The 23,394-nt window shown below is 42.6% G+C and overlaps 1 protein-coding gene across 27 annotated transcripts in view; it reads left to right on the top strand.

Annotated features, from left to right (window-relative positions):
- Positions 1 to 23,394, top strand: part of nrxn3a (neurexin 3a) — a 1,776,465-nt gene that overhangs the window by 554,234 nt on the left and 1,198,837 nt on the right. For all 27 annotated transcript variants that reach the window (XR_007957567.1, XR_007957568.1, XR_007957570.1 and 24 more), the window contains 2 exons: positions 13,695 to 14,133; positions 22,056 to 22,439. Coding sequence is in view for 20 of the 27 variants with exons in the window: in XM_052030991.1 (XP_051886951.1) it covers positions 13,695 to 14,133; positions 22,056 to 22,439 (823 nt within the window). In the remaining 7 variants the exon portion in view is untranslated. The remainder of the gene's footprint in view (positions 1 to 13,694; positions 14,134 to 22,055; positions 22,440 to 23,394) is intronic.

The raw sequence follows: 23,394 nt of genomic DNA on the forward strand, positions 1-23,394 counted from the left end.
ATCGTATAGGGGAACCATTCAATAGTCCTTTCACAGTGGGGTAGAAGCTGTCCTTAAGTCTGGTGGTATGTGGTATGTGGTGCTGGCTCCTGTATCTTCTAGCTGATGGAAGAGGAGAGAAGAGAGAATGATCTGGGTGGGTGGGGTCTTTGATTATGCTGGCTGCTTCAACAAGACAGCGAGAAGTTAAGACGGAGTCCAAGGAGGAGAGGCTGGTGTCTGTGATGCACTGGGCTGTGTCCGCAACTCTCTGCAGTTTCTTGTGGTCCTGGGCAGAGCAGTTGCCGTACCAAGCCGTGATACATCCAGATAGGATGCTTTCTATGGTGCATCGATAAAAGTTGGTGAGAATCAAAGGGGACAAACCGAATTTCCTTAGCCTCCTGAGGAAGTAGAGGTGGTGGTGAGCTTTCTTGGCCGTGGCATCTACGTGATTTGACCAGGACAGGCTGTTGGTGATGTTCGCTCCCAGGAACTTGAAGCTCTCAACCCTCTCGACCTCAGCACCATTGGTGTAGACAGGTGCATGTACACCGCTCCCTTTCCTGAAGTCAATGACCAGCTCTTTAGTTTTGTTGACATTGAGGGAAAGGTTGTTGTCATGACATCATTCCACTAAGTTCTCTATCTCCTTCCTGTACTCCGATTCATTGCTGTTTGAGACACGGCCTACAACGATGGTATCATCTGCAAACTTGTAGATGGAGTGAGAGCAGAATCTGGCCACACAGTCATGAGTGTATAGGGAGTAGAGTAGTGGGCTAAGGACGTAGCCTTGTGGGGCACCAATGTTGAGAATAATTGTGCCAGAGGTATTGCTGCCTATCCTCACTGATTGCAGTCTGTTGGTTAGAAAGTCAAGGATCCAGTTACAGAGGGAGGTGTTGAGTCCTAGGTCTCGGAGTTTGGTGACAAGTTTGCTTGGGATTATTGTATTGAAGGCAGAGCTGTAGTCAATGAGCAATAGTCTAACTTAGGTGTCTTTACTGTCCAGATGCTCTGGAGCTGAGTGTAGGGCCAGGGAGATGGTGTCCACTGTGGACCTGTTCCAGCAATAGGTGAATTTCAATGGGTCAAGATTGTCTGGGAGGCTGGAGTTGATGCGTGCCATGACTAACCTCTCAAAGCACTTCATGATGGTGGATGTCAGAGCCACTGGTCAGTAGTCATTGAGGCATGTTACCTTGCTTTTCTTCAGTACCGGGATGATAGTGGTCCTCTTAAAGCGGGTGGGAACCTGAGATTGAAGCAGGGAGAGGTTAAAAATATCTGCAACTACTTCTGCCAGCTGATCAACACAAGATCTTAGCACATGGCCTGGGACACCATCTGGGCCAGATGTTTTCCTCGTGTTCGCTCTCCGGAAGACTGATTTTACATCCTCAATGGTGATCACAGGTCCAGTTGCATTGGTGGGTGGTGACAATCCACTTCCCTTCTGTTCAAAACACGCATAGAATGCGTTAAGTTCATCCGGAAGGGTGTGTAGAGGGATATGGAATTAATGCAGCAGGTGGATTAGTATAGAAGGGCATAGTGGTTAGCATGGACACGTTGGGCCAAAGGGTTTGCTTCTATGCTGTGCAACTCTATGACTCCACAGAGGGATCTTAGGATGCAGATTCATAACTCTCTGAAAGTGGCAAATCGAGTGGATAGAGTGGAAAAGAGGCATATGGCATGCTTGCCTTCGTCGGTCAGGACATTTAGTTTGAAAGTCGGGTGGTCATGTTGCAGCTGTATAAAACCTTGGTTAGGCCATATTTGGAGTATTGTGTGCAGTTCTAATTGCTACACTACAGGAAATATGTGGAAGCTTTGGAGAGGGTGTCGAAGGGGTTTGCTGGGATGTTACCTGGATTGGAGTGTGTTAGCTGTAAGGAGAGGTTGGAAAAACTTGGATCATTTTCTCTGGAGTGTTGGAGGCTGATGGGTGACCTGATTGATGTATATGACATTACGAGAGGCATAGTTAGAGTAGCTAAAGTCTTTTTTTCCCCAGGGTGGAAATGTCAAATACTGGAAGTCATGTGTTCAAGGTGAGAGGGAGATAAAGGAGATTTGCGAGGCAAGGTTTTTATTACACAGAGAATGGTAGGTGCTGGAATGTGCTGCCAGGGGAGATGGTAGAAGCAGATACAATGGCAATGTTTAAGAGACCTTTAGATAGACAGTTGAACAGACAGGGAGGACCAGATGCAGGCAAATGGTTTATATTGGCATTATGGTCTGTGCAGACTTCATGGGCCAAAGGGCCTGTTCCTGTGCTTTACTTTATGTTTCCATGTTTACTTAAATTCTCTTTCAATAAGGGCCAACATACTGTTTACCCTCCTAATTGCTTGATGAATCTGCATGTTAACTTTATGTAGTTCATGTACAAGGACACCTTGGTCCTTCTGAACTTTTCCAGTTTTTCATCGTTTAAAAATACTTTGCCTTTCTCTTTTTTTCTTGGTAAAATGGATACCTTCACATTTTTCCACAGTCTGTTTCATCCTTAGATTTAGATTTAGATATCTTTAGTAGTCACATATACATCGAAACACACGGTGAAATACACCTTTTGCGTAGAGTGTTCTGGGGGCAGCCCGCAAGTGTCGCCACGCTTCTGGTGCCAACATAGCATGCCCACAACTTCCTAACCTGTACGTCTTTGGAATGTGGGAGGAAACCAGAGCACCCGGAGGAAACCCACACAGTCACGGGGAGAACGTACAATTCCTTACAGACAGTGGCCGGAATTGAACCCGATTGCTGGCGCTGTAATAGCATTACACTAACCACTACACTACCGTCCATGTCCTTACCCATTTACTTAGCTCCTTGAAACCCCTCTGCAACTCATACTTCCACCCAGCTTTGCATCAACAGCAAACTTAAATATGCTTCATTCTGATGAAGGATCTTCAACTTGAAACATTAACTATGTTTCTGTTCCCACAGATGTGGTCTGACCAATGAGTAATTCCAGCAGTTTATGTTTTTATTTTAGATTTACAACATCTGTAGTTATTGTTTTTGGTTTTCACTTGAATATAATATACTTGGTCCCGTCATCCAAATCATTCATAAAGATTAAGGGCAACTGGGCCCCATCACTGACCCCCATGGCACCCCCCTAGTGACGGCCTCCTGGCCCAAAAATAACTCACATGCCCATTCACTAAAACAGTTAAGCATCTGGGGACCACAGTTTAGGTATGATACCCAAGGTTTTAGAGAGGGTGCCAAAGATATTTTCTAAAATGGCACCTCAGCCAATGAAATGTCAGTTACGTGGAGAAGCTAAGGTGATTTTCATCGAGCAAAGACACTGAAGAGGAGATTAGATGGAGCAGTTTCAAATGGCAGAATAGTTAGCAACTAGAGAACAAGGCAAGGTGACTAGTTGTTATTAATAAAGGCAAGACATGTAAACAGGGACTTAAGTGCTTTAGTCAGGGAATAGTAAAGGCACATACTCTGTACATACAGAATAAGGGCTGCCCTAAACATTCTTAATGATATTATTGGAGGGACCTGTGCCTCTCTGCATTGTCCAAACCCTGCCTCTAACAATGCACATTGGAATAGATTGAACTGGGCAAGGACCCTTCCCTGGGAAAATTTGGGAATTGACTGAATGAGTTATTTGAACTTATATTGGGTTTCAATAGAAGTAATATGGAGGGAATGTTGTTGCTTTGAAAGAAATCAAAATTTGGAGCATTAGTGTAAGCTAGTGATCAATAAATCCCACAAGTTCAGGCAAACCCTTTGTTATTTGACCCATAACATCAACATTTCCTCTCCCCCCCCCCACCCCCGCCACAGATGCTGCTCGACCCACTGAGTTCCTCCAGCAGATTGTTTGTTGCTCCAGATTCCAGCATCTGCAGTCTCTTGTGTCTCCTCTATATCGAGACACTGGTTTCAATGTGGAACGGATTACTGTACTGAGGGAATTGACATGAAAGCATTTAAGAGACAGTGTAGTGACAGTGCAATTAGTACTGCTACCTCACAGTTCCAGTGACTGGCATTCAATCCTGACCTTGGGCCCTGCCTGTGTTGGCTGCGCATGTTCTCCCGGTGATTACATGGTTACACCCAAATACTCTCGTAGGTTAATTGGCTGCTGTAAATAGCCCTTTAGTGTAAGTAAGTGGCAAAAGAATCAGAGGGGATTTTGTGAACATATGAGAGAGAATAAATTGCAGGGTATAAGGGGGCATTGTTTCACTGAGAGCCAGCATGGACCTGCTGGGCTGAAAGGCCTCTGTGTCCTAATGAGTAAGAAAGAAGCAGGACAAACATATGAATCTATTGAAAGAGTTAAGCATCAAGAAAAGCAAGACAGGCAGTAATAAAGTGCCTTTCATAATCATGGAACATCCAAAAATTGTTTGTTTGCTGTAGATTTAATGGAATCCTATGCAAACTAGGTAACCAAAAATCTGAATAAATGTCACGGAACATTACAATGGGGATAAACATTGTAGCATTATGCAACTATTTGAGGAGTCTGCAAGATTTTCTGGTTAATTTTAATATTTTCGGAGAAGTAGAGTTTTCCCGTCAGGCATGAAGCTGAAAAAGATTGAGCGTTGCAGAAAAAAATTAGTAATCAACTGAAGCAAAATGATCTTAGCCGGGCTGACCTCACTGTATAAAGGTTTCTGTGTACAATAGACTCACTTCCCCACATCAAGAATATGGGTTGATACTGTCATTTAGAAAGGTAATCTATCCCTTGAGGTTATTGTAAGAAAACGAATGTGAATTTGGTTGTATGTGGTGTATATGGAAGAGGACAGCACAGAGTAATTGGGTAAGGGACTTATTTCACAAGCACTAAAGGCTCATAAGTCAACTATGACAGTGTTATGAATGAGCTCTAAATTATTGTTTGTTTGATAGTGAAGCCATGATCAACTGATGCATGAATACAAACCCAGACAGAAAACGAGGAAGCACTAACACTTTCCAAAATCTGACTCAACTACCCACACATGCTGAACCATTTGTGTCAGGTGGGAAGTCGGTTGATAGACTCTAAATGCCTCTTAAACACAACTATCATATCTACCTCCACCACCACCCCTGGTAGGTTCCAGGCACCTGCACTCTCTGTGTAAAAACTTGCTTTGCATTTCTGTTATAAACTTCCCCCTCTCACCTTAAAGCCATGTCCTCCAGTGTTTGACATTTCTACCCTGGCAAAAATACTCTATCTACCCTATCTATGCCTCTCATAATTTCATTAACCTCGATCACAGGACCAATGTGAATTGGTGCTTGATGGCTGCACAGACTTGGTGGGCTGAAGGGCCTGATCCTGTGCTGTATATACTCTTTTCACACTAAATCAAGGCTGTTATCCCAATGCAATTTTCAGGGATCACTGCATTGTTGAAGCATCTTTCAGCTGAGAGTTAAATTGAGTACTGTTTGCTCTTCAGGTGGACGTGAAAGGTCTCATGACCTTATTGAAGAAAAGCAGGGGGGCTTCTGCCTGGTGTCCTCACTATTTCTTCATTCACCAACTTCACTAAAGAACAGGCTATCTCTTCATTATCACTGAGCTGTTTGTGGAGCCTTTTTCCTATATTCCAACTAAAGTACTTCATTGGCTGTAAAATATCTCAGTGCGTTCTGAAGTCATGAAATAGATTTACTCAAAAATGAATGAATAATTGCATAGAAACGTAAGTGGTATTGGGCTTGGGAAGGAGGGAGGTGGTGTCTTAAGTATCTCCTAACAGTTCTTTCACACATACTCGAGGAGAGCAAATAGCTGGGAAGTTGTTAAGAGAAAATATGATTACTGAAGGCTTAAGATTTATTTATACTGAGATCTTCCTCTTCCACCCTTAAAAAAGATTGATACTTTATACTTTGGTTCTCCTGCTCAGTTTTTGCCTTGTGGGAGCAGTTAAAATCAGAATATATGATCCTTCACTGAAGTGTACATTGGCTTCTTCTTGTGTATGACAATATGTTCAGGTCCTAAATTGTATTCGGTCCTGTTAGCAACAGAAGTGCTTCAGCAGGGAGTTGGTGTAGTTTTTTATTCACCTGTTGGCGGAGTGCATGCTACAGCATGGTTTAGGGTGCATGGCCAGATCTGCACTCTGGCTTGTCTTTGAATTGCCTATATTACAAAGTTTATTTTAAAGCAAATATCCATGGATCAAAGTTAATTTTGAAGCAGTCGTCAAAGTTAAATATGATGTTGTCATGCAGTAGTTATGAATGAGCTTCAGGTCATTTGGTTGCAAGTGAATTCATGATAACTGCTTTCTGCATACAAATGAACTGAGAATCTAGAAAGCACTGATGTGGACCTATTGGAACTGGGCAGACAGAGCAGTGAGAAAAAGTCTTTACGTTTTATTAAGAGCTGCTTTGAGCAAAAGGAACTCCACAATTCTGTGGTATGATAGAAGAGACTGTGTGATATATTGCTATTGGTATTGGCTTATTACTGTCATTTGTACCGAGGTACAGTGGAAAAACTTGTCTTGCACACCGATCGTACAGGTGAATTCATTACACAGTGCAGTTACATTGAGTTAGTACAGAGTCCATTGATGTAGTACAGGTAAAAACAATAACAGTACAGTACAGAGTAAAGTGTCACAGCTACAGAGAAAGTGCAGTGCAATAATGTGCAAGGTCACAACAAGGTAGATCATGAGGTCATAGTCCATCTCATTGTATAAGGGAACCGTTCAATAGTCTTATCACAGTGGGGTAGAAGCTGTCCTTAAGTCTGGTGGTACGTGCCCTCAGGCTCCTGTATCTTCTACCCAATGAAAGAGGAGAGAAGAGAGAATGTCTTGGGTGGGTGGGGTCTTTGATTATGCTGGCTGCTTCACCAAGACAACGAGAGGTAAAGAGTCCAAGGAGGGGAGGCTGGTGTCCGTGATGCGCTGGGCTGTGTCCACAACCCTCTGCAGTTTCTTGCGGTCCTGGACAGAGCAGTTGGCGTACCAAGCCATGATACATCCAGATAGGATGCTTTCTGTGGTGCATCGGTAAAAGTTGGTGAGAGTCAAAGGGGACAAACCGAATTTCCTTAGCCTCCTGAGGAGGTAGAGGTGCTGGTGAGCTTTCTTGGCCGTGGCATCTACGTGATTTGACCAGGACAGGCTGTTGGTGATGTTCACTCCCAGGAACTTGAAGCTCTCAACCCTCTCAACCACAGCACCATTGATGTAGACAGGTGCATGTAGACTGCCCCCTTTCCTGGTCAATGACCAGTTATTTTGTTTTGTTGACATTGAGGGAAAGGTTGTTGTCATGACACCATTCCACTAAGCTCTCTATCTCCTTCCTGTACTCCGACTTAGCGCTGTTTGAGATACGGTCTACAACGGTGGTATCATCTGCAAACTTGTAAATGGAGTGAGAGCAGAATCTGGCTACACAGTCATGAGTGTATGGGGAGTAGAGTAGAGGGCTAAGGACGCAGCCTTGTGGGGCACCAGTGTTGAGAATAATCGTGCCAGAGATATTGCTGCCTATCCTCACTGATTGCAGTCTGTTGGTTAGAAAGTCAAGGATCCAGTTACAGAGGGAGGTGTTGAGTCCTCGGTCTCGGAGTCTGGTGACAAGCTTGCTTGGGATTATTGTATTGAAGGCAGAGCTGTAGTCAATAAACAACAGTCTAACGTAAGTGTCTTTACTGTCCAGATGCTCCAGAGCTGAGTGTAGGGCCAGGGAGATGGCATCCGCTGTAGACCTGTTTCAGCGATAAGCGAATCGCAGTGGGTCAAGATTGTCTGGGAGGCTGGAGTTGATGCGTGCCATGACCAACCTCTCAAAGCACTTCATGATGGTGGATGTCAGAGCCATTGATTGGTAGTCATTGAGGCATGTTACCTTGCTTTTTTTCAGTACCAGGATGATAGTGCTCTTCTTAAAACAGGTGGGAACCTGAGATTGAAGCAGGGAGAGGTTGAATATGTCTGCAAATACTTCTGCCAGCTGATCAGCACAAGATCTGAGCACACGGCCAGGGACACCATCTGGGCCAGGTGTTTTCCTCATGTTCACTTTCCAGAAGACTGATTTTACATCCTCAACTGTGATCACAGGTTCAGCTGCATTGGTGGCTGTCAGGGTGGATGGTGACAATCCACTTCCTTTCTGTTCAAAATGCACATAGAATGCGTTAAGCTCATCCGGAAGGGATGCGCTGTCGTTAGCTATGCAGCCCGTCTTTGTCTTGTGGCCTGTTATGGCATGTAAGCCCTGCCATAACTGATGGCTGGTCCGGGACTCTATTTTGAGTCGGTATTGCCTCTTGGCATCCCTGACAGCTTTCCGAAGGTCATACCTCGATTTCTTGTACAGATCAGGATCACCAGATTTGTGTGCAGCAGTCCTCGCCTTCATTAGGGAGTGGATCTCCCGGTTCATCCATGGTTTCCTGTTTGGGGACACCCGTATTGTCTTCTTTGGTACACAGTCCTCCACACACTTGCTGATAAAGTCTGTGGTGGTGGCATACTCATCAAGGCTGGCAGCTGAGTCTTTGAACATGGACCAGTCCACTGTCTCAAAGCAGTCACGTAGGAGTTCCTCTGCTTCTCAGACCAGCACTGCACAACTCTCTGTACCAGATCCTCCCGGTTCAGTTTCTGTTTGTATGCAGGGAGAAGGAGCACAGCCTGGTGGTCTGATTTCCCAAAGTGAGGATGAGGGGTGGCTCAGAAGGCATCTTTGATGGTTGTATAGCAGTGGTCAAGGGTGTTGGCGCCCCTGGTGGAGTAGGAGATGTGCTAATAGTATTTTGGTAACACACTCTTCAGGTTAGCCTGATTGATGACTTTAGGACCTGACCAAATTAAATCAGGCAATTCATTTGAAGTGTGAAGCTGAAGTGTTGAAATAAAAAAACTGATCTCAGGACACAGGAGCATTCTATTTGAATTAGCAATGGCAATGGTACTTAAAAGATATGTTGTCTAATTGTGGACCATTGTTAAATATAGTTTGCCTGGTCAGTAAGAGCACATTGGTGATGGAACACCATAGTTTCTAATTCTGATATTAAAATATTTGCCTAACTATTCATTGATTTTTATTTTGGGATTTTGTGCTGGGATAAAATATTCCATATCACTGGAAACTTGAAAGAATTGGCTGAAGTTGCATAATTGATACATTGAATAAAATGACAGAATTAGGGGTGTTGCAATGATGCAGTGCCCTGGTATTCTGTGGTAAAGGTTCCAATGATGGAATCTCCACTGGCGCATCTGTGGCTGAACTTTACAAGGTGGTGCCACTTGTTTCAAGTACAACTAATGGCACTTCCCTGCTTTACTGGCAGTTAATTGGGAATTTATGGGGATTCATGCACAAATGCTGAAGTCCCAAACATACTGGAAACTCATCAACAGTACTTTCCCAACTGCTCCACATCTGCAAAGTCATAGTCATGCAGTACAGAGACAAGCCAACCATTGAACATCCATTTTTGCTAATCCCATGTTCCAGCATTTGGCCTGTCACCTTCAATGCCTCAACGATTCAAGTGCTTTTCTAGATATTTTTTAAATGTTGTGAGAGCCTCTGTCTCCAGCACCCCCTCAGGCACTGCATCACAGGTTTGAACCATTCTCTGTTGAAAAAATTCTTCCTCAGATTTCCTCTGAACCTCTTACTGCTTACATTAAACCCATGCCCTCTGGTTTTATACACCTCTGTAATGGAGAAAACTTTCCTTCTATCTACCCTATCTATGCCCCTCAATTTTGTACACCACAATTAGGGCTCACCTTGGCCTCCTCCACTCCAAAACAAAACAAGCCCAGCCTGAAGAGTTTCGCCTCATAACTGAACGGCTCCATTCCAACAACATCCTGGTGAATCTCCTCTGCACCACCTCCAGTGGATTCACATCATTCCTATCATGTGGCAACCAGAACTGTACAAAGTACTCCAGCTGTGGCCATATCAATGCTTTATATTGTTGTAGTAAACCTCCCTGTTCTTGTATTCAATGCCCCAGCTAATAAAGACAGTTATATCATATTGGTTTCTTAAGCACATTATCTACTTGTATTGTCATCTTCAGGAATTCTTGGATTTGTACACGAAGATGTCTCAATTCCTTAATCCTCCCTCGGGCCCTGCCATTCACATAGCCCAAAATGCATCACCTCACAATTATCAGGATTAAATTCCATCTGACATTGCTCTGCCCATTTTCTGAACTCATCAATATCATCTTGCAGCCTAAAACTACCCTCCACACTGTCAATAACACCACCAATTTTCACATCATCCACTAATTTACTAATCATACCTCCTACATTCACATCAAAATCATTAATGTATATAAGAGACAGTAATGTTCCCTGCACCGACCCCCTTAGTACACGACTGGTCACAGGCTTCCAATCACAAAAGCAACCCTTCTCCATCACCCTCTTCCTACTATTATCAAGTCGAATTTGAATGTAATTTGTCAATTTTCCCTTAAATTCCATGGGCTTTAACCTTTTGGACCAGATTCCCATGTGGGACCTTGTCAAAGCCGTAGTGAAGTCCATGTAGACTACATCAGCTGCACTGCCTTCATCAATACACTTTGTTACCTCTCTGAAAGATTAAATCAGATTGGTCAGACAGGATCTCCCATAACAAAGTCATGGTAACTATCTCTGATTAATCCCCATCTTTCCAAGTGTAGATTAATCCTGTCCCTCAGAATCTTTTTTCCAATTACATCCCTGCCACTGACTTTAGAATAGCAGGCCTGTAATAGCCTGGTTTATCCCCTCCGCCCTTCTTAAATAAAGTACTACAGGGAGGGGAATGGGTATGCCAGATTGGTATTGGTGTTGGTTTAGTATTGTCACTTGTACCGAGGTACAGTGAAAAGCTTGTCTTACAAACTGATCGTACAGGTCAATTCATTACACGGTGCAGTTACATTGAGTTAGTACAGAGTGCATTGATGTAGTACAGGTAAACACAATAACAGTACAGAGTAAAGTGTCACAGCTACAGAGAAAGTGCAGTGCAATAAGGTGCGAGGTCACAACAAGGTAGATCATGAGGTCATAGTCCATCTCATTGTATAAGGGAACTGTTCAGTAGTCTTATCACAGTGGGGTAGAAGCTGTCCTTAAGTCTGGTGGTACGTGCCTTCAGGCTCCTGTATCTTCTACCTGATGGAAGAGGAGAGAAGAGAGAATGTCCTGGGTGGGTGGGGTCTTTGATCATGCTGGCTACTTCACCAAGACAGCAACAGGTAAAGAGTCCAAGGAGGAGAGGCTGGTTTCCGTAATGCGCTGGGCTGTGTCCAGAACTCTGCAGTTTCTTGCGGTCCTGGGCAGAGCAGTTGCCATACCAATCCATGATACATCCAGATAGATTAAGGTATTTGTATTTTTGGATTTTTTAAATTTCATTGCTTGAGTTTATTGGGATGTTTTTAAAATCTCTTACAATGTTTTAGTTTTATCTTTCCTAAAATTTCAATAATTTTTCAATTATTAACTAAGTAGATTAATTTTTAACAGTTTTGGATTGGAGAAGCATTAAAAAATATTCAGTGTTTTGACAGTATAGCAGTGTGGCTTTGCTGCCTGTCATAAATTTTTCAGTAGATTCGTCAGCACCCTTGTCATGCCCCAACCCCCCATTATCTCACCACCCCAACTGCACATACGTGATGGGATTTATGCACGAATGGTCCTGCCGTAGACTAATCGCAGTAGACTTGTTGCTTACTGCAAAGCCAGGGCCAATGTTTTATTCAGTACTTGCATACTGATGTAGCACAAATATATAGGGCTTTGATAACTAAGCATAGGTCAATAGAATAGAGCAGATGGCTTGTTTAGCATGGAATTGCATTTGTCATCATATACTATGCAGCTAATATAAATTAACACCATTTGGTGTCACCGCAATTCAGTACACCCGAAGCTCAGGCCCAGTGTACTGTAATATTTCACGAGGGGTCTCTGTTTACTGGAAGCAAATGAAATCCATTTAACATGTTCCCCTTGGGTTTGATGTGTACTTTTCAAATGGGAGTTTGATATCACAGGCACCAATCATTGCTTTTAAATCAGGTTGACAATCCTCTAGGAATCTCCTGGAATTAAGAGATAATCCGACATAGATCACTAAACTGAGGAAAGAAATCATAGCGGCATTAAAAAGTGATGCCTCTTTTAAAAGTTGTCCTTTGACCATTTATTATTTACCCAAAATAGGATGGAAAGAAATTCTGTTTCACTGATCATCAAGATGTGAAGGAGTCTATTGCCGAGAAATTAAACCCATTATTTCGGAGGCAGGGTGCATTGTAGCATGCAATTTATTTACTGACCAGGGATTAAATTTCTCAGCATATTTGCTTTCCATTTGGCCTTCGGAAGGTTGCACATGTTAAAGTATAGAGTTGGAGCAGTTGGAAGCGAGAGGTCATTTGATGATACTTCCAGGAAGATGTCCAACCAGAGCTGGCAACTATGTTGCCATGGTTCCCTGACTGAGGTGATGCCAAGAGGAGATGATGGCAATAGTCTTGAACAATCAGGGCCAGGAATGCTTAAGCTGCAAGTGGAACCACATGAAATGTGTCTTTCAGATTCCCTTGTTTACTCTTGAATCACTGTTATGTAGGCAGACTGGAGAAGGTGTTGTTATCCTTTGAGCAATAGATTTCATAAAGGCTTTTGACAAAATTATAAAAGGTTTAGATGGAGTCAATAAAGAGAAACTGTTTCCAGTGGTTAAAAGATTAATAATCAGCTGGCACAACATTTGGCCAAGAGAAAATCTACTCATAGAACATAGAACAGCACTTTCTCTTGCAACCTTCAGAAGGACATTCGGAATATAAGAAGTAGGATCAGAATGAGACAATTTGACCACTTGAGTCTGCCATTCATTAAGAGCATTTCCCAGCACTGTACCCATCACCCTTGATTGGCTTAATGTCCAGACATTAGTGATGTGCGTTTTGAATGCACATAATTCAGCCTCCACAGACCTCTGGGGTAGAACATTCCCGTCTTACCATCCTCTGAGTGAAGATTTTTCTCCTAATCTCAGTTCCAACTAGTCTCTTCCTTATTCTGAAAGTGTGTCCCCTGGTTCAGTTGGGGAAATATTCTCCCTGCATCTAGCCTGCTGGGCTCCTTCAGAATTTAGTATGTTTCAGTGAGGAATTGGAAGAATACTGGAGGAGTGAAATGAAGGGGTATGGGAGAGTGTGTGGGGGAATCTGGGAGTCTAACCAAATTAACTTTTCAAAGCAGCAGGTGCCAACCTGATGGAGTGAACCACCTTCTGCCTTGTACTTCTTCTGATGTGGTTATATTGTCTGCTTCCTCAAATGCTCAGTCATAGAGATGCCTTTATACAAATAATGATGGGAATCAACCAGTAAATCAGTCTGTCTGAGTGGTACAATTGTGAGGTGAAGGGAAGTGATTTATTTTATGCAAATTCCACTCCCTACACCTTAGTTCTAGATTAACATTTGACTACAGTTTAAGCATACTGACACTGTCTATTTATTTCCATTATAATTCAAAATACGTGTCCTTGTTATAATGTCAGTTTCCAATGAAAAGCCTCATTTCTCTTCTGTGTATTGGCCTACGCAAATAATAAGTATAACTATTGCCTGCACTGAATATGACTTTGAGTTGTATTATTTTTGTGATTGGCAGGTTGTTTATAAAAACAATGACATCAGACTAGAGCTGTCACGTCTGGCAAGAATTAAGGATCCGAAAATGAAGATCCATGGTGATGTTGTATTCAAGTGCGAGAACGTCGCCACGCTGGACCCCATATCATTTGAGACGCCGGAGGCGTACATCAGCTTGCCGAAATGGAACACCAAGAAGATGGGTTCAATTTCTTTTGACTTCCGTACATCGGAGCCCAATGGCCTCATTTTGTTCACACACGGAAAACCTCAGGAAAGGAAAGACATGAGGAGCCCGAAGAAAACAAAAGTGGACTTTTTTGCTGTTGAGCTCCTTGACGGGAATCTGTTCTTGCTGCTGGATATGGGATCTGGTGCGATAAAGATCAAATCAACAACGAGGAAGGTGAATGATGGAGAGTGGTATCACGTGGATATACAACGAGATGGTAGATCAGGTGAGGGAGATAACAAAATGTTGGTGCAGATTGAGGACTTTGCTAAAAGAGAAATCAAAATCCCTTCCAAAGAGTCAGAGAAAGCAACTGTGTGAACAGTAAGCTTTTCCAGAGGATTAATAATGAATGCACTCTGATAAATACACAGCTTGCTGGCTTAGTGTTGGAATAGGATTTTAGTTTACTCTTGCATTATTGAATGATGTCAAAGTCGGTTTTCTTTGTCGGCACTGAATAGGATAATTTCTGACCTGATCCATATTTTGGCCAAGATAAAAACGTTAAAAAATAATTCATCTCACTGACAAAAAAAATTGATGTGGAGTTTTAATTAAGGTATCTTCCTGAAGGCATTGATTGTTATTGGTCAAAGGTCTATCCACAATCTGGTATCAAAGCCAAGTATCTTTGGTTCATGTTTAAACCTGAAGTATGAACTTTGTCAGCTACCATTACAGTTGAAGACAGGAAAGGACCTGTATCACGCTTAAATTTGATGCAGGGTTACCAACACAACAGCAATATTTCTTGGAACCTTAAGGACATCCACAGCAAGCAATCCTGGCCATAAATTGTATTTTATTTTTCAGTTTCAGGAGACAATTTACATTATAACCTGTTGCAGATGGAAGAAAAAAATCATGAATTTTTGACACAGGTGAAGAGTCTCTTTGCTTTCCAATTCGGCAGGAAGACTGTCCATGGATAGCATAATGTGTTGGGTGAGCAGTGTAGTGGGAGTTTGAGGGTGGGATATTTGGGACAGGAGATCATGTGACCTTTCATAGGCAATCCCTCAGGATCAGGGCTAATTTGCTTCCACTTCAGTTTGCTCAGGTAACTGATAAAACCAATGTGGCACCCACAGACCTCGCCATCGGTGGGCGAGGTGGTGTTTCACAAGATGGGTGGATGTGTGGTTTGAGTGTTGGTCTGCTCCTTCTGCCTCTGGGCTTCTGGTGCTCCAAGTCCATCGGTGTGAAGTTCTCACCTAAATTTCTAACCTAAATTTCTGTCCTCCATTTTGAGTGGTCCCAGGAGGTACCCAAGAATAGACGGAGGTGTTGCAGTTTTTAGAGTCATAAAGTGATACAGATGGAAACAGTCACTTTTACACCAATACAATTTGTTTTCTTCTCACATTCCCATCACTTCCTCCCAGATTCTATCACTCATCTACTCACCAGGGACAATTTACTGTGGCCAGTTTGTACATTTTGTACCAATCCACACATCTTTGGTTTGTGGAGAATTCAGAGGAAACCCACAGGTCACAAGGAGAATGTGCAATCTCCAAGCACACAGCAGCAGAGGTCAGGATTGAGTCCAGGTCATTGAAGCTGTGAGGCAGCATCGCCACTGTGCTGGATTCAAGGAGGCTTTGAGAAAATTCCTGTGTCCTTTCTTCTGTTCACCTAGTAATCACTTGCAATGATAGTTTGGAATAGAGTTTGGTGTATCCTGCCCAGTGGAGCAGACTGAGTGTAATTCGGAGCTCACTGCTGGATGTATTGGCCTGCAAGAGGACAGTGATCTGGTTTATTTATTCTGACAATAGATTTGGAGGATTTTGTGATGACAGCATTGCAGATATCTCTCCAGTGCTTTGAATTGTCTGCTGCATGTAGACCAAATCTAGGAAATATGCAGGAGGCAGGAATTATTGTTGCCCAAGAGGTCATGGGCTTTCCTATTTAACTGCTTGAATCTAATCCTGGAGTTGACCATACAGTTTGTCAGCCCCAGTCCAATGCAACATTATGCACCCACACACGCCAACACACACTAAAGTGCACACAGTTTTTAATTGACAATTAGCATGGACTACAGCTCTTTACTGTCCACCTCCTGGTAGAAGGAGATGGAAGGTCCTTTGTGAGTAGTTACTGAACTGTATTTTGAAATCACCTGAATGTTCATGCAGTCTGGTCTCAAATTTTTGCCTAAAATCAGCCAGCTCAGTATGGACGACATACAATTCGATGCAGGTCATTCCTACATGACACAATCTTTTTTAAATCTGTTCCCTATATCATGAAAGGGTTGATATAAAAGATGACAGCTGGGAAATTGTGGACACTGTAACAAGCACCATGTGGTTATTCCACTGTTGTTCCTGCAGCAGCAACCCAAAGCCATGGACACGTTGGCATTAGACATTTTCCTTGTTGTGTTTCACAATATCTGGGTTTAAAAACTTGATCTAGAGGTTTGGGGAAGAGGGAGATCCACTGATTAAAGGCTTGATTGGGGCTATTGTAGGGGAGGGATGCTGCTGAGTGCTTAATGGGGAATTAGGTTTCTTGATAAATGTCTGTTGCTGCAATTTAATTGGACACACGTGCTGGGATGTACCTGGTCAAATGACCTGGTCAGGTGATCTTATAGAGGTGTATAAAGGCATGAGGAGCATAGACAGGGTAAATGCACTCAGTCTTTTCCCCAAGTTTGGGGAAACCAGGAAGTAGAGGGCATACGTTTAAGGTGAGAGGGGAAAGAGTTAATTGGAACTTGAGGAGCAACTATTTTACACAAAGAGTGGTATGTATATGGAATGAGCTGTCAGAGGAAGTAGTTGAGAAGGTACAATAACAACTTTTAAGAGACAGTTGGACATGTACATGGGTTGGAAAAGTTTAGAAGGTTATGGCCCAAACATGGCAAATGGAACTAGCTTGGATGGATGGAGCATCTTGGTTGGCATGGACCAGCTGGGCCAGAAAGCCTGTTTCTATGCTGTATAACTCTATGAACTTTCAGGTGATGGAAATAATCAGTTTTTGCATTTAGTCATGGGAAAGGCTCATTTTCAGTGGCCTAACACAGAAATAAGCAGTGTTCCATGACTGAATTGCTATACCTGGCAGTCTGAAAGAAACACAAGTCTACGAGCCTGTTTATTGAACCAAAGCCTCTTCAGGGGAACAAACTGGAATTCATTTAACTTGATGCAGCCATCCAGAATCTATTCTGTACTTGAAATATTAACATTTCAAGTAGGTTTGTTTGGCTTTAGTTCCTGAGGAAGAGCTTAAATCTTGGATTAAAATCATCTCCCACAACCATTGCATTGCCTTTAACAAAGAGAAATCTCCCAGGGCATTTCACAGGAGCATTATCAGAGGAAAATTTGAGACTGCATGAGGCTGCATGAGGTACTATTAGAGAAACCTCAAAATGCTCTGCAATTATTTGCAAAGGTTTGAGGTAAAAAGTAAGAGGTTTAGAGGAGATATAAAGAAGGTTTTTTTTTCAGCCAGAGGGTAGTTAGGATCTTAATGCACTGCCTGAGAGGGTGGTGGAGGCAGAGAGACTCACAACATTTATAAAGTATCTAGATGAGCACTTGCATCACCAAGGCATAGAAGACTATGGACCAACTGCTGGTGAATGGCTGAAGGGTCTTTTTCTGTGCTGTATGACTCTAAAGGCCACTCCCATAGCACCTTCTAAACACCTGCCATCCAGCAAGACAAGGGTAATAGGAGCATGGGAGCCCAACCACAGCATGTTCCTCTGCGACATTTTGGGTCAAGATCCTTCATCTGGACTGAAAGAGTGGAGGGGAGATAGGTGAGTAGAGCAGCTATTTCCCCTTCACTATTTCAATGACCCAAAATATCAACTGCCCATTTCCCCCCACCGATGCAGCCTGACCTGCTGAGTTCCTCCAGCAGTTTTTTTTCACTTCACTTCAATTTATTTTTTTCATATATGTTGCTTTTTGTTTGAAGTGGCTCAACTTTTTGGAATAAAACTTTATGGGGTGGTTTGTGCATTTATTAATGAAGGGCCGGTTTGTTGCTGATCCCACCTGAGCAGCCCGACTCCAATCTGTCAGGTCTCATCAGTCTCAGGGTCGGGTCACCAGCCTGTACCGCGCTCTACTACAGTAGTGTGACATTTTCCATTTTGCATGTCAACATTCTGTAGCTTGGTGAATGAGATTGCTAATTACTGCTGAATTAGTGGCAGTTTTGTGCTTTAGGTCCTTGCTCACTATCTAATGAGTTGAGACTGTGCAAACTCATTTCATGCCTTGATGCTTCAGAAGCATTTCATACCTTGATGAGTGCAGCTGCAGCAACACTCCAACAGCTTGATGCTATTCAGCATAAAGCACTCCACTTGATCGGCAGCCTATCCATCATCTAAATTCCTCCAACCATCAGCACAGCATGGCTGCAATGTGTATTACCCAAAGGTACACTGCAGCAATTCTCCAAGTCTTCTTTGACAGCAACTCCTAGAATAATGACCTCCAAAATCAACAGCAGCAACTTGTATTCATACAGCGTGTTTAGATAGAGAAAAGCCCAATGTGCTTCACAGGAGCCTCAGCAAACAATATTTCACACTGAGCCACATAAGTTGTTAATAGGGCAAACTACCAAAATTTTGGTCACAGAGAGTGTCTTGAAGGAGCAAAGAGAAAAAGAGAGGCAGGGAGGGAATGCCAGAGGTTAGGACCTGGGTAAATGAAGACACAGCTGCCAATGGTGGAGTAATGGTTGGCACAGACAGTGTGGGCTGAAGGGCCTGTTGCTGTGCTGTACTGATCTATGTTCCATGTTCATGCAATGAAAATCGAGGATGCTAAAATAGTCTGAATCAGGGGGGTGTGCAATTTTGTGAAAGCATAGGTCTCCACCTTCTTTCCCTCCACCCCATAATTATACTAAAGATATATAGTAAGGGGTGGCACAGTAGTGTAGCGGTTGGCATAACACTATTACAGTGCCAGCGACCCAGGTTCAATTCTGCTGCTGTGGGTAAGGAGTTTGTACGTTCTCTCATGTCTGCGTGGGTTTCCTCTGGATGCTCCGGTTTCCTCCCACATTCCAAACACATACAGGTTAGGAGCTGTGGGCATGCTATGTTGGTGCCGGAAGAGTGGCGACACTTGCGGGCTGCCCCCAGCACATTCTCAGTAACGCAAAAAGACGCATCACACCATGTGTTTCGATGTACATGTGACTAATAAATAAATATATGATGTCTAATCTAATATCTAAATATTAGTTTATGGACACAGATTTGCATGTCCAACTGGTAATGTTAAGGATTCATAAGCATGCTCCTCCAAAGAGCAGCAAGTTTAAGTATCTGTGTGTGCCCCTGGTGAGAATCAAAAGAGTGCAGATAACTCAAAGGGCTGAATGGCAATAGAAGTGGTAGAGAGTGGTGAGGGTGTAAATTGCAGGCTACCTAGAGACACATTGGACATTATCTTCACTGCATAACGTCTCCAAGAGAAATGCAAGGTATTAGCATCAAATATTATACATGCCTTTTTCACCAGGCTAATTCCAGGAGTGAGATGGTTGTCCCACCAAGTGTATTTTGAGCATCTATTCCTTGGAGTTTAGAAGAATGAGAGATGACCATATTCAAACACATAAGATCCTGAAGGGGATTGACAGGGTAGATGTTGGGATATTTTCACCAGTGAAAAAGTCTCAAACAAAGGGACATAAGGAACATCTGGGGATGGTCATTTAAAATTGAGATATGTGGAAATGTCTTCATGCAGAAGGTGGTGAATTCTCTGCCCCAACTGATCATTCAAGCATTTAAAGTGGAGGTGGATAAATATTTGACATATCGAGGAATAGCGGGATATGGAGAAATGGCACAGAAGAGGATTGGAAGCAAGCATAAATCAGCTATGATCATATTAAATGGTGGGGCAGACTGGAAGTGCCTGAAGGCCTATTTCTGCTCCTACTTTCTTGTGTTCACCTAGCTAAAGCTTTTGACTCCATCAGCTGGGAAGTACTGTAACGCGTGTACATGTACATCGAAACATACAGTGTGATGCGTCTTTTGCGTTACATTTTTGTCCCTTCTCAAATATGACTGCCCTCTCAAATTCTTCATTATTTTATGTTTGCTGTATCAAACAGAGCTGTGTCAAACAAAGCTGCATCATTTCTCTCCGACACTCCTCAGTCTCCCTCACCAGAGTGTTGAACTTTTCAATGGAATTCCTGCAAGAATGGAGCTAATCTTCAGAACTTCAGAAGCTCCAAGCCACTGTTGACTTGTTCACTGAAACAAGTGAGAAGATAGGCTGTACACTCAACATCCCCGAGGCAAAGGTCCTCTATCGACTTGCCCCTATTGTATGATACTGCCCTCCAACAATAACCGTTCAGAAGAAGCTGACCACTTCACAGACTCTCCTGCCCCATCTGTGGCAGAGTCTGCAGTTCCCACATGGGCCTCGTCAGTCACCCCAGAATCCACAAGACCAGAATGGAAGTAATTCATCCTCAATCCCTCGGGGCTGCTGAAGAAGGAGATAATCTGGTATACAAAGAAAATATATAATTTGTCAGATTAGTGGGGATAAATTGGTCACTGGCATTAAACACGAGTAGAAAAAATTGCCACCATTGTACAGTCACGTTAAAGTTATACAAAAGTTGGTTAGGCTGCATTTGGAGTATAGCGTGTAGTTCTGCTCGCTACACTACAGGAAAGATGTGAGTAAACTAAAGAGGATGCAGAAAACTGTCACAAGGATGTTGCTGGATTGGAGGGCTTGAAAGATTGGATAGGCTGGGCCTGTTTTCTCTGGAGCGAAGAAAGCTGAGGGGTGACATGATAAAGGTTTATAAAATTATGAGAGGCACAGATTAGGTAGATAGCCAGAGGCTATCTGTAGATAGCGTAGGGGTATGGTAGAGGTGTCCAAAACTAGAAGCCATAGGTTTAAGGTGAGAGGGAGGAGATTAAAAGGGGATCTGACAGTTAAATTTTTCACACAAAGAGTAGTCGGTGTCTGGAATGAGCTTCCAGAGGAGGTGGTGGAGGCAGGAATAGCAACAACATTTGAGAGGCATCTGGACATGTACTTGAATGACCAGGGCATAGAAGGATATGGAATCAAGTGGGATTAGTGTAGAGGCATAGATATGGTGGGCTGAAGGGCCTGTTTCTATGCTGTACAACTCTATGACCCTATGTTCTCATTGTTACACATTCAAGTCCATCGACTTAAGTGGCAGAGTCGAGTGTAAATGATAGTGGGTTGTTGCATATATGCTTTGTGCAACATATCGAAGTTCTATCCCCGAGAGGATCTAAGTACGTTGTAAACAAAGTGAATTCTGCCGTTATAAAATTTTAACTGTTACAGAAACAGATTCAGTATCAGGTCATTAGCATATTGCTGTTGGTGGGAGCTGTCTGCAAATTATCTACTGTGTTTTCCCCCATTACAACGTTGACTTCACTTAAAAAAAAGTCTTTCACTAGCTGTAAAGTGCTTTGGGATGCCCTGGAAGGGACATGAAATGAATAAATGTAGGTCTGCCTTTCTTTTTTCTTTGCAACACTGGCATGTCTTCAGATTTTCAGTGAGTTAAATCCTGGGCTTTCAGGATAAATATGAAATAGGGATGGTTTCTGTGTTGGTGGCTGAGTCAGCAGTTTAGAGCCAGGAATAGTTACAGCCGTAATTTAGGAGTGAATAATGCACACATTTTATGGCAGTCTTTTAATAGTACTGATTTAATATTCAGAAATATAATGGTTCCTCAAAAATCCATCTACATTACTTGGGTAGTTTCTTCAGCAAACACATCAGAAGGTATATTTCAATTATACATACTTCATTAGCAATGAAGTGGTTTGGAATGTCTAGACTGTGTGACCATGTAACTGCATGTCCTTTCCTTCTCTTTCTGCTGACCCAGTTAAGATTAACTAACTGTATAGGCAAGGAATTGTACTAGCCTTGTTAATGTGGTTTAGCATCTCTTTACATTGACATACTACACTACTGGGTTATAATATGAGGTGCGTTGTAACAAAAGCTTTTCATGTTATACATTGGAGATCCTACTGCAAGCACAAATTAATTCATGAATAAAAATTGGTCCAACATTTCTAAGCAACGTGATCTTCTCTTGCAGGTACTATATCGGTGAATAGTCGACGCACCCCATTCACGGCAAGTGGGGACAGTGAGATTCTTGACCTTGAGGGAGACATGTACCTTGGAGGCCTACCAGACAACAGAATGGGTTCCATCTTGCCCACAGAGCTTTGGACAGCCATGCTCAACTATGGCTATGTCGGGTGTATCAGGGACTTGTTCATTGATGGCAGGAGCAAGGATATCCGACAGTTGGCTGAGGCACAGAATGCTGCTGGGGTCAAGCCATCTTGCTTGCGAGTGAGCGCTAAACATTGTGACAGCAACCCTTGTAAGAACAATGCAGTGTGCAGAGAAGGTTGGAACAGGTTCATCTGTGACTGCACAGTCATGGGCTACTGGGGAAGAACATGTGAAAGAGGTAAGTGTGATTTACTTTGTAGAAGAGTGACTGTTTTGGTTGGCTTGTTTCATTGCCAATTTACTGTGGCAAGGAAGATATACTACATGTGCTTTAAGATGTTGAAGGGCCATGGAATTGTGATGGTGTTTATAGATATGATCTCTCTGCTCAATGAAGGGTTTTGACTATATGACAGGGTGAGCTATCACATTGTGGAAGGTGAGGAGAATTGTTGCTCAGTCCCACACCAGACAAGACTGTAACCTTTGGATCAGTATTGCATTGCTGGAGGTAATGTCATTCACCTGTCTTCTGTGTCAAATATCATAAGGAAATTTGGAATTATATTACAGAAGATTATAGTACACAACCAGTTCCAATGAATCTTTTAAAATGGAAAGTAGAAGATGTAAAGGAAGGGCAATCCAGTTTAAAGCAAAATTAATAATGGGGACAGCAGTGAATGGAATCAAATTTCAGAAACAGATGAGAATATGCAGCCATGTTTAGTGCAGTTGATAAAAGATGAATTTCTACCCCTTGGCTGTCTTTGCACAAGATCCTGGTTCAGCCCCATCTGGAAGTATGTTTTGGGAACTTGATTTGATGAGTGAATATAAAATCTCTGGAAAAGGTAATAGAATGTCCACTAGAACGTTCTTGATTTTAAAAACCTTTAACTTCACAATATGCTTAGGAAAGCACATGCATTTCTGAAAGAAGTTGGCATCTGTGTGAAGGTACAGATTATTTGAACTAAATGATCCAGTGGTCATATGTGCAGTCTGTATAAAAAGAATAGGTGTGATCTTTGGTTCTTTATGCAAAAATTTCCAACACTTGGAACAAGTTAAGGTTTATGTGGTATTAGTAACTTTGGAATAATTGTTCAAAAAAAGAGATGAACTGGGTCCCTGAAGTGATCAATATGACTTCATATGAAAAGTAAGTGTGTGTTTGGTGTGTGCCCCGT

The sequence above is a fragment of the Pristis pectinata genome, chromosome 1 (assembly GCF_009764475.1).
Source record: "Pristis pectinata isolate sPriPec2 chromosome 1, sPriPec2.1.pri, whole genome shotgun sequence".
Lineage (NCBI taxonomy): Eukaryota > Metazoa > Chordata > Chondrichthyes > Rhinopristiformes > Pristidae > Pristis > Pristis pectinata.